Consider the following 11,225-nt stretch of genomic DNA (forward strand, 5'->3'; position numbering starts at 1 on the left):
TCAATTTAAAAGTAAAATATTCAGTATTACAACAAACCTTCCCCAAAGAGTATGTGTTAACATTTTCCCATCCACATCGACCAGCTATTTTTTCCCAAAACGCAGCCGTATTAAGTTGGACCGCAGTCAGATCTGAATAAGATTACAAGAAAGAAGAGAACAACATATTGCCTTACCAGCAGGTGGCGGCGCGTCATATTGGCGGCCCGCGTTACAGAGTCATAATAAAACCTCAGCAGCTTTTGGTGGCACGATAAGTCTGGAATCAAGACCCGTGATGCAGATATGTAGAAGGTCAGGCTCCCCCCAGCACTTTGATGAATTTCAGTTGAACACAATACACAGAAAACCAACAGATGGGCTTTGCGTTCCTCCGCCTGATTGACAAAGAGGTCCCGTGATTGAGGGAGCGAGGGTGCAGGGTGGGGGGGGTTTATTTTGGAGCCAAAGTCAAACCGCCATTTTCCTGCGCGCACACTTCGTCGGCGACACAACGCCGCGCAGAGCAGGGTCTCCTCGGGTAAATGTTCCCGTGGTGCAGAGGCTTGCCCACCCCCCCCCCCCCCCCCTTCAGTTGCTCCCTCCGAAAGTACCGCTCTGTCCCCCCCGAGGTCCGTTCAACCCAACGGCGATGAGATGACAAACATTTGAAAAGCCAAGACCACGATGAGAGGTAGGATGACTGTTTGATTCTTCTTCAGTTTCTGGTCATTCTCACAGTGAAAGTTAATTCCACCACAGCTTTGCCCCCTCCCCCCGCCCCCCCCCCTCCACCCGCTGTCCACCCTGTATATGAAGGTGGCTGGGCAGCATCTCGGTGGGAGAGGGCACTGCATGCAGCGTAGTCTGTGTGTGTCGTGCAAGAGGTCGCGCCGCCTCAGATGTCTTCGCATTCCAGGAAGTGGGTCCTCTGAAGCACCTTCACGTGGCGCTCGTAGATTTTGAGGGCGGGGCCGAGACGGATGGACAAACCAGTCAACACGTCGCTGCGCTGCATGAGGAGAAGGGACTTCCCATCAATTTCCTGTTGGGGAGAAGTCAGGTAGCATCAGCCATGGTGCCCAACATCTCCCGATCGAACTAATCAATGTCCTTCGGAGTTGGCCCCCAGGACACACCATGTGGAAAGTTAAATGAGCTAGAGGTTATCACGCAGGTTGGTGTACACAAATAACTGGATACTGGGCCCAGGGCGCACTATTAAGCACTACAAGGTTCTTAATACGGGGGTCGTCGGCATTTCAACCGATACTTTTATATTCCCTGAAACAAATCAAATGATAGAATAAAAATGCTGATGTAGTTGAGAGTTGATTCACATGTTGCGCGTCCTGTTCTCTCTCCAGCCGTCTCTTAGTTAGTTGTCATAAAGTACAGGTGGAGTGACGTAAGTGATCTGCCCGAACATGAAAGTATTGGACAAGTAATATCTTTTTTCCCCTCAGCTGATCTCCCCTGAGTCTACTGACCGAGAAAACAGGATTGAGTCACGACCCTACGAAGCCGTTTAACATTACCCGCCTCTACAGACGCTGTGGCTGCCGCTGCCAGTTTGGTTTCCCGTGGGGGCGTGGAGCGCCCCCTGAGGCCGCTCTGAGGTGGTGCACTGACCTGTGAGCGGAACGCCACAGCCTGCTCTGGAAAGCCTGCCGCTGAGAAGTAACTGGCCACATCTGCCACAGACCAGAGCATCAGGTTCTGGCTCGTGTTCTCCGTCTTCACAGAGCTGGAGGAAGATCAGACAGAAAGGAGTTAGAGCCAGGAGCACGTGGGAGGAGGGTAGGAGGGGGGGGGGGGGTTCTTCAGCAGGTTTTGACTCCCTTTAGTTTGTTTTTGTTGTTTTTTCAGGCCTTTTTAGTGATTATTACCATGAGTTTGTGCCTCATAAATGATACAGGAAATCTATTATTCAAAGCAATGGGAAACAAAAGTCAAATTATTTCAACCGTCAACAGAAAGGGGGGAGGACTGAATATTTGGGATTAGCTGAAGGCATTTCTGGTAGATAATGTGATTAATAATAACATGGTACTCACACTTCATCCCCTTTATCACCGTTCAGAAGACTGTGTTCGGCGACAATGAAGGAGGAAATATCTTTGTCATTCTTTAATGTACCTGCGAACAAAAGGGAAAAATAATTATTAAAAATCTTAATCAAATGTTGACCGAATAAAAACACATTTAATAATTAATGGTCTAAATAATCGGCACTTGCAATAATTTCACATAGAGACCTTTTAGATTATTCACAAATAATGAAACTATGGGCAGACCCAACCCCCTTACTACGTTTTTTATCAGGTTTGTCCGAATGTTGTTGTTTTTTTACATTGGACGGCTTACAAAAACACACATAATGAATTATTAAGAACCACCTGTAAGCACACGCTATTACACAAACCGCCATTAAAAGACGGCTTTTGGAAACTCTCTGCAGGCTCTCTGGTTATTACATGGTCACATGGTCCGTATTTCAGAAGGACAGCTGGTTTGTGTATTGCGTGTGTCAAAGAGAACACCACCCACAATGACGTGTTGACGGACTAGTTTGTGAAGCTTTCAAAGCGCTTGAGGCAAACACAAGAGAAATTGGCGAAAAGGGTAAACGGTATGTATGGTATGTGAAAACTAAGCTGTCATTCCCTAACTCCTTCAACATGCGACGGTGTGTGTTTTCAAAAAAAATAAAAAACTTTTCCACAACGAGAAAGCGAAACTAGTGATCAATTTGTTCGCTGCAAAGCTTAGAAAGTGTGCTCGGCGGCTTTAGAAGCAAGGAGCCTATGCTACTCACAGTTGTCAGATGGCAGGGACAGTCCCTGTGGTCTTCCTTCACACGCATTCTTGCTCTCATCCTGTTGCCCAAACAAAACAGGCCACAAAATTCAGACTCGGTGAAAATGTCGGGTGTGAAGCAGAGGGATCAAAGGAGCAGGAGACATACAAAAATGTACATTACCAGCCCTGCAGCGTAGTCGGGTACCAACTGGTCAGGCAAAAGGCTGCTGTCCACCAGCTTGCCCGCGTCGTCTTTCTTCACCTGGTTCTTTGAAGCGCAGGGGCTGGTGGTGGCAGAGTGGCTCTCAGGCTTCGTGGCTGCTGCCGGCAGAGAGTGAACCGTTTACATGACATGCTGCTGGTAATCCATACGGTCACACCAGATTTCATTCTTGGCGATATGTAGAGCAAATTAAAAACCACTGCAGCTGAAAGCTCTTTAAGGCGTTTGCTTCTTTAGCTGTTCTGTACAAATGGAGGACTGCACTTTTAATTGTAGGAGGACATTGCTAAACCGTTAGGCCTGAAAAAAAACCCAATCCTTTCTGCTGTCAACAACCATCTCCCCCATCCAGCTTCCTCCGGGGGTTCATATCAATGCAAAACTGAAACCCGTGCAACAGTACATGCCAAAATATTTGAGCGCTCCATAATGCGGGGTTGCGCGTATTAGACTTTGCCTTGTGAATACCTTTGTCCCCCTGCATTCCTGGGTGCTGACGGTCGACTGAGCAGACAGCAGAATGATAGGGCCAGTCATTGTGTGCGAGGGCTCCGGGGCTGGAGGGGGGCAAGGAGCTGGGCCTCTCACCAACCTTCTGGAAAGAGGCACCATCCGGACCGGAGCCGGGGCTGCTGCAGCCGGGGCCGTGCCGCGCGCCGGAGGGGGAGCAGGGGGCGGAGATGGCTCGCACAGAGGCACAGGGCGCGGCGGCGGGGGCGGCGGCATCTTCGAGCGTGCGGCCGGGCGAGGGTCCGTCGTGCCCGTCCCGGCTCTCATCCGCCCCTTCCTCGTCCGCGTTACTGTCTGTGTCAATTACCATCGAGGTGTCGGCCTGCAAACCCAAAAGCATAGGTGCAAAACGGAATTCAAACAACCAATATATATATATATATATAGAATCCATAAAATGTACTGTGGGAGTCAAATTAGAAAAGGGGCAGGAAAAGACACATTTACCTGAGTGGAATCACACTCATCATGCACTATTAGGTATGATTAACGATCATTATTAGACAACAACTTAAAAAGCTGGCGACGCCTGCAATGCTTACTGGAAGAGAGAGAGAGAGAGAGGGGGGGGGGGTAAGCTGAGCGCGTCACATGAAAAGCACGCTCATACAGATGTCGCAATGTGACCGCTGTGGCGCTAAATGATCGCATTTCGGAGTGTTGTGGTCGCGTCGGTCCGCGCGGCGCAGCGCGTTCACTGCGCACGCAGCGGAGCGCTTCGACCGTTTGCACGCCATCACAAGCGCGTGAACGCGATGAGACGGGATCGCACACAAGTAGTTTGCCGTTGTCGACGGAGCCCCGGCCGGGTGGGGGGTTGGGGGGTTGGGGGGTTGGGGGGGAGAAGAGATTACCTTGTGTGCTCGACTGCGTGTCTCTCAAGAGCCAGCAGTCGAGCACGGGAGCGCACTAAAGCCCGCCCCGCTCCTGAGGAAGAAGCGGGGGGGGGCGCCGATTGTACAGCGTTCGCTCATCGCACCGCATTTCACACAAGTTTCAGCGAGACACGGTCACGGAAAAAGAAAACGTGACCCCCCCCCCCCCGAGGATCGCGAGTACCGCACTCGGCTCACGCGGAACCGTCCGACGTGCTCACCGCTTCCCGCTCTTTGCGGGCCTTCTTGATTAATATTTCTTTTTAAAAAAGAGAAGCACACGCACACAGCAAGGGGGGGGGGGCGATGGGAGGCGTCTTTTTTTTTCTCTCAAATTCCCTCTAAAGTGCGCATGGAGTTACGAGCCGCGGTGGAGAGCTCGCCATTGTGTCTGTGGAGCGCTTCGCGTGGCCCGGGCGGCGATGCGGGGAGGGGAGGGGAGGAGAGGGGAGGGGAACCCCGAGCTTTAACACGACGCGCAGATCCCCGCAGCGAACATCGCTCACCGGTCCACTTTGACTTTGCGCCGGGTCAACGATCTGCAACGCGAGCGACTAACGCACATGAATCCGTTTTCGGACACGTCACGGTCTACATCTGATATTCGAGTACAAATATGGGTTACAAGCCCTTTTTTTTTATTCCGGGGGCGGGGGAGCGACGCCTTTCAGAGAACAAAGTCAATTTGATCTCGGCTTAACCCAAATTGGATAGGACATCCACCAGCTAGCGCTGGACGAACAGTTTAGCGGTCGCTTCGTGTTAGTTCGGGTCTCACATTGCTGCCGGCTCTTACATATTTCATAACTTTGCGGTGACGGGGCTCGTCTGGAATAACAAAGAGTCGCACGGCCGGGAGAAGGGATGCCATTTCTGCATGGGACGAGAGGCCATTAACAGCCGAACCCCGCAAGCATTAGACGTGACCGGGCCCGGCTGCGTGTCCGACAATGGACCCAGGGGTTCGACTCCATGCACTGCGACGGGAATCGTCCGTCACTCGAAATGCAGACGCAGTTCGCCCTATTTGGACGGAGTGCATCTTTTCAACGAGTACTTTGTGTGCGATGCAAAGGTTATTAGTTGCCGTTTTCCCATGTAAAGCGTAGTGATGGGTATATCGTAAAGTACAGCCGGAAGAGGTGACATGTCGTCACGTGCAGACGGTATGTGTGTCAGGACATGATCCCGAGACGTGGAATTTGGCCCGTGATGCTTGTTTTCGTCAACAGCCCCATATTGTCCCAACGTCCCCCCATCAGGCTACTACATCCGCGATGTTTGAGACTTTCCCCCCCCCCCCCCCCAACCAACCACCACCTTCACCCACTCCCACATGTACAAGACAGTGAGAGAAAAAGCACCCATTTCCAGCCAAGGCCTCCAGAATAAAACGCTCATGACTAAAAGCGGAGTTTGACGCTTTTATTTTGAAAGCGAAATCGTCGTGCCCCCCCGGCCTACGTGTACCACTCTGCTGCTAGCTTGGTGGGGTCCGCCTCAACCCCCCCCCCCTCCCTCCCTCCCTCCCTCCCTTCCCTTTTGCTCAACGCCGCCGACTTTGGGGCTCGAAAAGCGCTTTCTTCTGCCGATAATGGTGGCTCGGGTTGTGACGGACGGGGCAACTTTTCCCGTCTCATCTTTGTGCGGTTGAAGTCTTTTTTTTTTCTTCTTTCTTTTCAACCGGCGCGGCGCGCGACGCTCCCGAGTACGCGCGCACCTTCTGTTTTTTTTTTTTTGTCGTCTCCACCTCGTTGGGGCGCTCGATCGAGGTCCAACCGCCGCTCCCCGTCTGCGGCAGTGTAGGGTGCAAATAGACCCCCCCACACACACACACACACACACACACACCGCTCCCTGTGTGTAGACACAAAACTGCCCCCCCCCCCAAAAAAAATGAATACGGCGTCCTCGCCTTTCACCTCCACCTGTTAATGTGATAAGATGTGCGGCGTGACGAAGAAGAGATAAAGAGGGAGAGCGCGTAGACACGGCGCCTCTTCGCATCAAACCCTCCACGTACCTCCAGGTCCTCCTCGTCCTGGTCCACGGGACCGAACGCGCTGTCCCCGTTGCTCAGGTCCGAGTGACTCGCTTCTTCCACCGCGCTCCTTCTTGCGGCCGTCGTTAGCGTCACATCGTCTTTTTTTCTGCTCCTCCGCTGCACCTTGGCCGCGTTTCGGTATGAAATAGAGCCCTTGTAATTAACTTTTAACACGGTTTGTTCCCGGATCAGTTTATCCAGTTCTGCGCAGGTTCGGTCGGGCTCGGACCCGTGTCGCCTCCGGACCATTCGGCAAATCCTCTCCAAGTCCGGCCGAGCTTTTCGCGACCGCAGCGAGTCGATGGTGTCCAGGATCCACTCGCGGTACTCGGATTCAGACATCGTTCTCGCCCGTTGTGGTTTTCTTCTTTTTTTTTCTTACCTCAGTGCGTCAACCTCGCACACGGTGTGTTTTTTTTTTTCGTGAGCCGCGGTCCGAGTACAAGCGAGAAGCGGAAACCTCGCTGTACGCCTCTTGCGTTTTGCGTGTGCGCTTAAGGTGGACCGACGGGGTGGCGGCGAAAAGTTTTAACTCGGGAGGAGGTTTTTAAGGTGGAATCTGCAGTCCTGAACGGGAACGTGCGCGCGCACTCTGGTCCATGTGCATCACAATGCGTGGAAAAGCAAGTGGCCCTCGATTTCACGAGTTGGAAAGGGTGACACAGCCTTTGATGTGCTAACTGAATACTTTGCTGCAACCGTTATAAAGGGATTTATTTGAACTACAAATGGTATTTTGAATCAAAATCCACCATTTTCAATAAACAAAAAGGTAATACAAATCACCAAACTGGAACTGGCTGTGACCCCTGTTACATTTGATTTTAGGAGGATAAAGTACCGTTATTCTGTATGAAAATTGTATTCTCATGCAGTCAACAGTTACAGATACATGGACATAGTATTGTTATTCTGTATGACAATTTGTGTACTCATGCTATCATCAGTTAATATGTATATGACAACTGCTGCTGCTATCATCAATATTATGAATATTAATCACATTACTGTTACTGTCATCATAAACCAACATTACCAACTTTGCTTCTTTCTTAAAGTCTTTGTAATTTCACTCCCCACAGCTTTCTGTGGATGGTATGTCAGATGGTGGTTGTCCCTGCAGTAGTCCTGCCATACACCTGGCGTAATATTTGAATCATTTCTGTCATATGAATTGAATGTAGCGTACAGGTTTCTTCCCCATCAAAGGGGTTTTCAGTTTTGTTGTGTTTTTTCTGTGCCGATGTGAGGGTTTCGGCACAGAGGATGTTGCATATGTACAGACTGTAAAGCCATCTGAGATATTGTTAAATATGCCATGTTGAATCAAGAGCCTCATCGTGCAGGGTGAAAAAATACCTTACATATAACCCGAGACATATTATTCTTAATAAGTAAAAGTTTATTGGAATGATACATTTAGCAAAATATTACTTTATGTAATTTTTATCAAGTCCGTCACAATGATGCAGTGACGACAAACAGAGAGACCAACAAACCACTGGATGGCAATGGACCCGTAATGAGAAGAGACATCTGAAACACACGATTCATCATGCTGATTAAGAGATCATGTCTGAAGACTTGCAGGACTAATTTAGAGATCATGCGCCGTCATTTGCTTTCCCTGCGTGAAATCCCTTAAAAGCATGAACTCATTTCTTGTCAGGGAACATATGATGTGAGGAAATATTTTGTAATGTTAAAACAAATCAAGACGAATAACAAAGTGATTCCCTTCTCCGTTTTGTATGCTCTGCATGTTGTGTTTATGGTCTGTGTTGTCAACATTTAACCTCACTGCCAAAACTCATTACACGCCTGACGGCTCTCGTGGGTATGGAGGGTTCTTCTCTCTGCAGCCATTAAGGGTCCAATCTTAGAAAGGGTTCCTTAATTAGTATGGAAACTGACTATTGACTACAGCTATAGAGATTTTATAAAAATAAACCAATTTTCAACTACATGAACAAAAAAAAGTATGAACTTAATGGATTCATTTCTAGTAAGAGAACGCAAGAATATGAGAAAAATACTTTGTATTGGCAAAGGAAATCAACACAAATTGTGCAACCAAGTGTTTTATATCACAAGTTATAGTGTTACTCTGCATGTTGTGTTAAGAGTCTGTGTTGTCAACAATTAACCATAGTCTGCTCACTGTCAACACTCATTACAGACCTCGCTGCCCATGTGGGTATGGAGGGTTCTTCTCTCTGTGGCCTTCTCTGGAGGGGTCCAATGTTGGAAAGGATTTCTTTTTAGGCCTCTCCAGAGTCAACTGGGATTCAAATCCAATGCAAAACTAAGCGTGCAAAACCGTGCACCAGTACAAGCAACAATATTGGAGTGCTCCATAACGCTGTGTGTGAATATTGTCCTTCTGCATTACTGGGTACTGCCTCGGCCAAGCATGATAGTGCAAGTATTTGTGTGCGAGGTCTCTGGGGATGGAGGAGGCAAGGAGCTGGGCCTCTCACCAAACTTCTGGAAAGAGGCAAAACCCAGACTACAGGGCAGGAGCCATGCAGAGTGCCAGAGGGGGAGCCGGGGACTCGCACAGAGGCACAGCATCTTCCTGGGTGCAGCCGGGAGAGGGTCCGTCCTGCCCGTCCTGGCTCTCATCCGCCCCTTCCTCGGCTGCATTACGGTTTGTGTCGATTACCATCGAGGTGTAGGCCTGCAAACCCAAAAGCATGGGTGCACAACGGAATTTACAATAAATATGGAGTATTCACACAATCTACAGTGAGAGAAGAATTAAAGACAAACCTAAGTCACACCTAAGCTTAGCTTGGATCAGTGGGGACATTCAGCTTGAGGGGCAGGAAAAGACCGTTTTTAGTTTTTGAGTGGAATCACAGCCATCATTCACTATTAGGTTAGACAACTATCTACCTTTGATATTCAAGTTCAAATCTGGGTACATGCCTTAGAGAACAAAATCTATTTGATATCGGCTTAACGCGAATCGGACAGGACATCCAGTTTGCGGTCGCTTCATGTTAGTTCGGGTCTCACGTTGCTCTTGCATATTTCATCATTTTGCGGTGACGACCCTCGTCCTGAATAACAAACAGTCGTCCAGGACTTCACTCACTTTCACATGTACAAGCCGGTGAGAGAGAAAACATGCATTTCCGGGCACGCCGTTCCAGAATAAAACGCTCAAGACTAAACACGGAGTGTGACGCTCTTATTGTGAAAGCCCGATCGTTCCACCTCCGCGGACCGCTCTGCCGCTAGCTTGGCGGGGTCTGCCCCCCTTCTTTTCCCCCCTCGTTCAACACCGCCGACTTTGGGGCTCGAAAAGCGCTTTCTGCTGTGTGACGGACGAGTTCCGGACAGGGCTGCGTGCGTGCACCCCTCCTCACTCACTCTGCGGTTGTAGCTGGGGGAGAATGGGGGGGGGGGGGGGGGTCGTCGTCTCTTCAACGGGCGCAGCGCGCGACACTCCCGAGCACACGCGCACCTAACTACTGTCGCTGGGGCGCTCGATCAACGTCCAACCGCCGCTCCCCGTCTGCGGCGGTTTAGGGTGTGAATCACACCCCCCCCCTAACCAACCTCGACCATCGCATCTACCTCCAGCGCCTCCTCGTCCGGGTCCACGGGACCGGACGCGCTGTCCCCGTTTGCTCCACCGCGCTCCTTCTTGCGGCCGTCGTTAGCGTCACATCGTCTTTTTGTTCTGCCCCTCCGCTGCACCGTGGCCGCGTTTCGGTATGAAATAAGCGACTTTGTAATTCACTTTTAAAACGGATGGTTCCCTGATCAGTTCATCCAGTTCCGCGCAGGTTCGGTCGGGCTCGGTCCCGTGTCGCCTCCGGACCATTCCGCAAATCCTCTCCAAGTCCGGCCGAGCTTTTCGCGACCGCAGACATCGTTGTCGCTCGTTATGTTTTTTTTTTTTACTAACCTCAGTGCGTCAACCTCGCACACGGTGTGTTTTTTTTTTTCGTGAGCCGCGGTCCGAGTACAAGCGAGAAGCGGAAACCTCGCTGTACGCCTCTTGCGTTTTGCGTGTGCGCTTAAGGTGGACCGACGGGGTGGCGGCGAAAAGTTTTAACTCGGGAGGAGGTTTTTAAGGTGGAATCTGCAGTCCTGAACGGGAACGTGCGCGCGCACTCTGGTCCATGTGCATCACAATGCGTGGAAAAGCAAGTGGCCCTTGATTTCACGAGTTGGAAAGGGTGAGACAGCCTTTGATGTGCTAACTGAAGCTGCTTGATACGTGGGCCACACTCTCAATTTAAAGAACCAGAGGCGAAGCTGGGAGTTTAGAGATCTACGTTCCCCATCAGGTTTGACTATGGACTCATTATGTAGAGAATGAAACATGTGCTCAAGCTTTGATACATCGGTTTGTCAAATGAAACTTAATACTTTGTTGCAACCATTATAATGGGATTTAGTTGGATCAGAATTCCCCTTTTTTCAAATTAAAAGGGAATACAAATCACCAAGATGGAACTGGCTTTAACCCCGTTACATTTGATTTTAGGAGGATACAGTACCGTTATTCTGTATGAAAATTGTATTCTCATGCAGTCAACAGTTGATATATGTATTGTGTGTTATACTGAACGGAATTTACTTGATATTTAAGTATTTGAAACAATTGTAATTAAACAAGCGTTCGTTTTTGATATACCAGTCTTTTCTATATATACACACTAAATTATTTTCTGCACATTAAGTGAATTCTCTCCTTTGATTGGATTCATAAATTAGGTATTTTATGTTGCTTTCAGGCCTCTCACATAACAGATGCAGATGAATGCAATCCTAA

General features: G+C 49.6%; 1 protein-coding gene across 2 annotated transcripts; it reads right to left on the reverse strand.

The window, feature by feature from the left end:
* Window positions 1–788: 788 nt before the first annotated feature.
* samd1a (sterile alpha motif domain containing 1a) lies at window positions 789–7,039 on the reverse strand. Of its 2 annotated transcripts, none has more exons than XM_037477580.2 (7): window positions 6,413–7,039; window positions 3,473–3,836; window positions 2,963–3,099; window positions 2,798–2,858; window positions 2,037–2,118; window positions 1,612–1,726; window positions 789–1,024 (listed from the first exon to the last, which is right to left on the reverse strand). In XM_037477580.2, the coding sequence occupies exons 1-7, from the start codon at window positions 6,773–6,775 to the stop codon at window positions 878–880; spliced, it is 1,269 nt and encodes a 422-aa protein (XP_037333477.2). In that variant the 5' UTR covers window positions 6,776–7,039; the 3' UTR covers window positions 789–877. The 2 variants fall into 2 exon arrangements, with proteins under 2 accessions (XP_037333477.2, XP_037333476.2); XM_037477579.2 differs by having other exon boundaries at window positions 2,963–3,102; window positions 6,413–7,037.
* Window positions 7,040–11,225: the final 4,186 nt, after the last annotated feature.

Source organism: Pungitius pungitius, chromosome 12, assembly GCF_949316345.1.
Source record: "Pungitius pungitius chromosome 12, fPunPun2.1, whole genome shotgun sequence".
NCBI classification, from domain to species: Eukaryota; Metazoa; Chordata; class Actinopteri; order Perciformes; family Gasterosteidae; genus Pungitius; species Pungitius pungitius.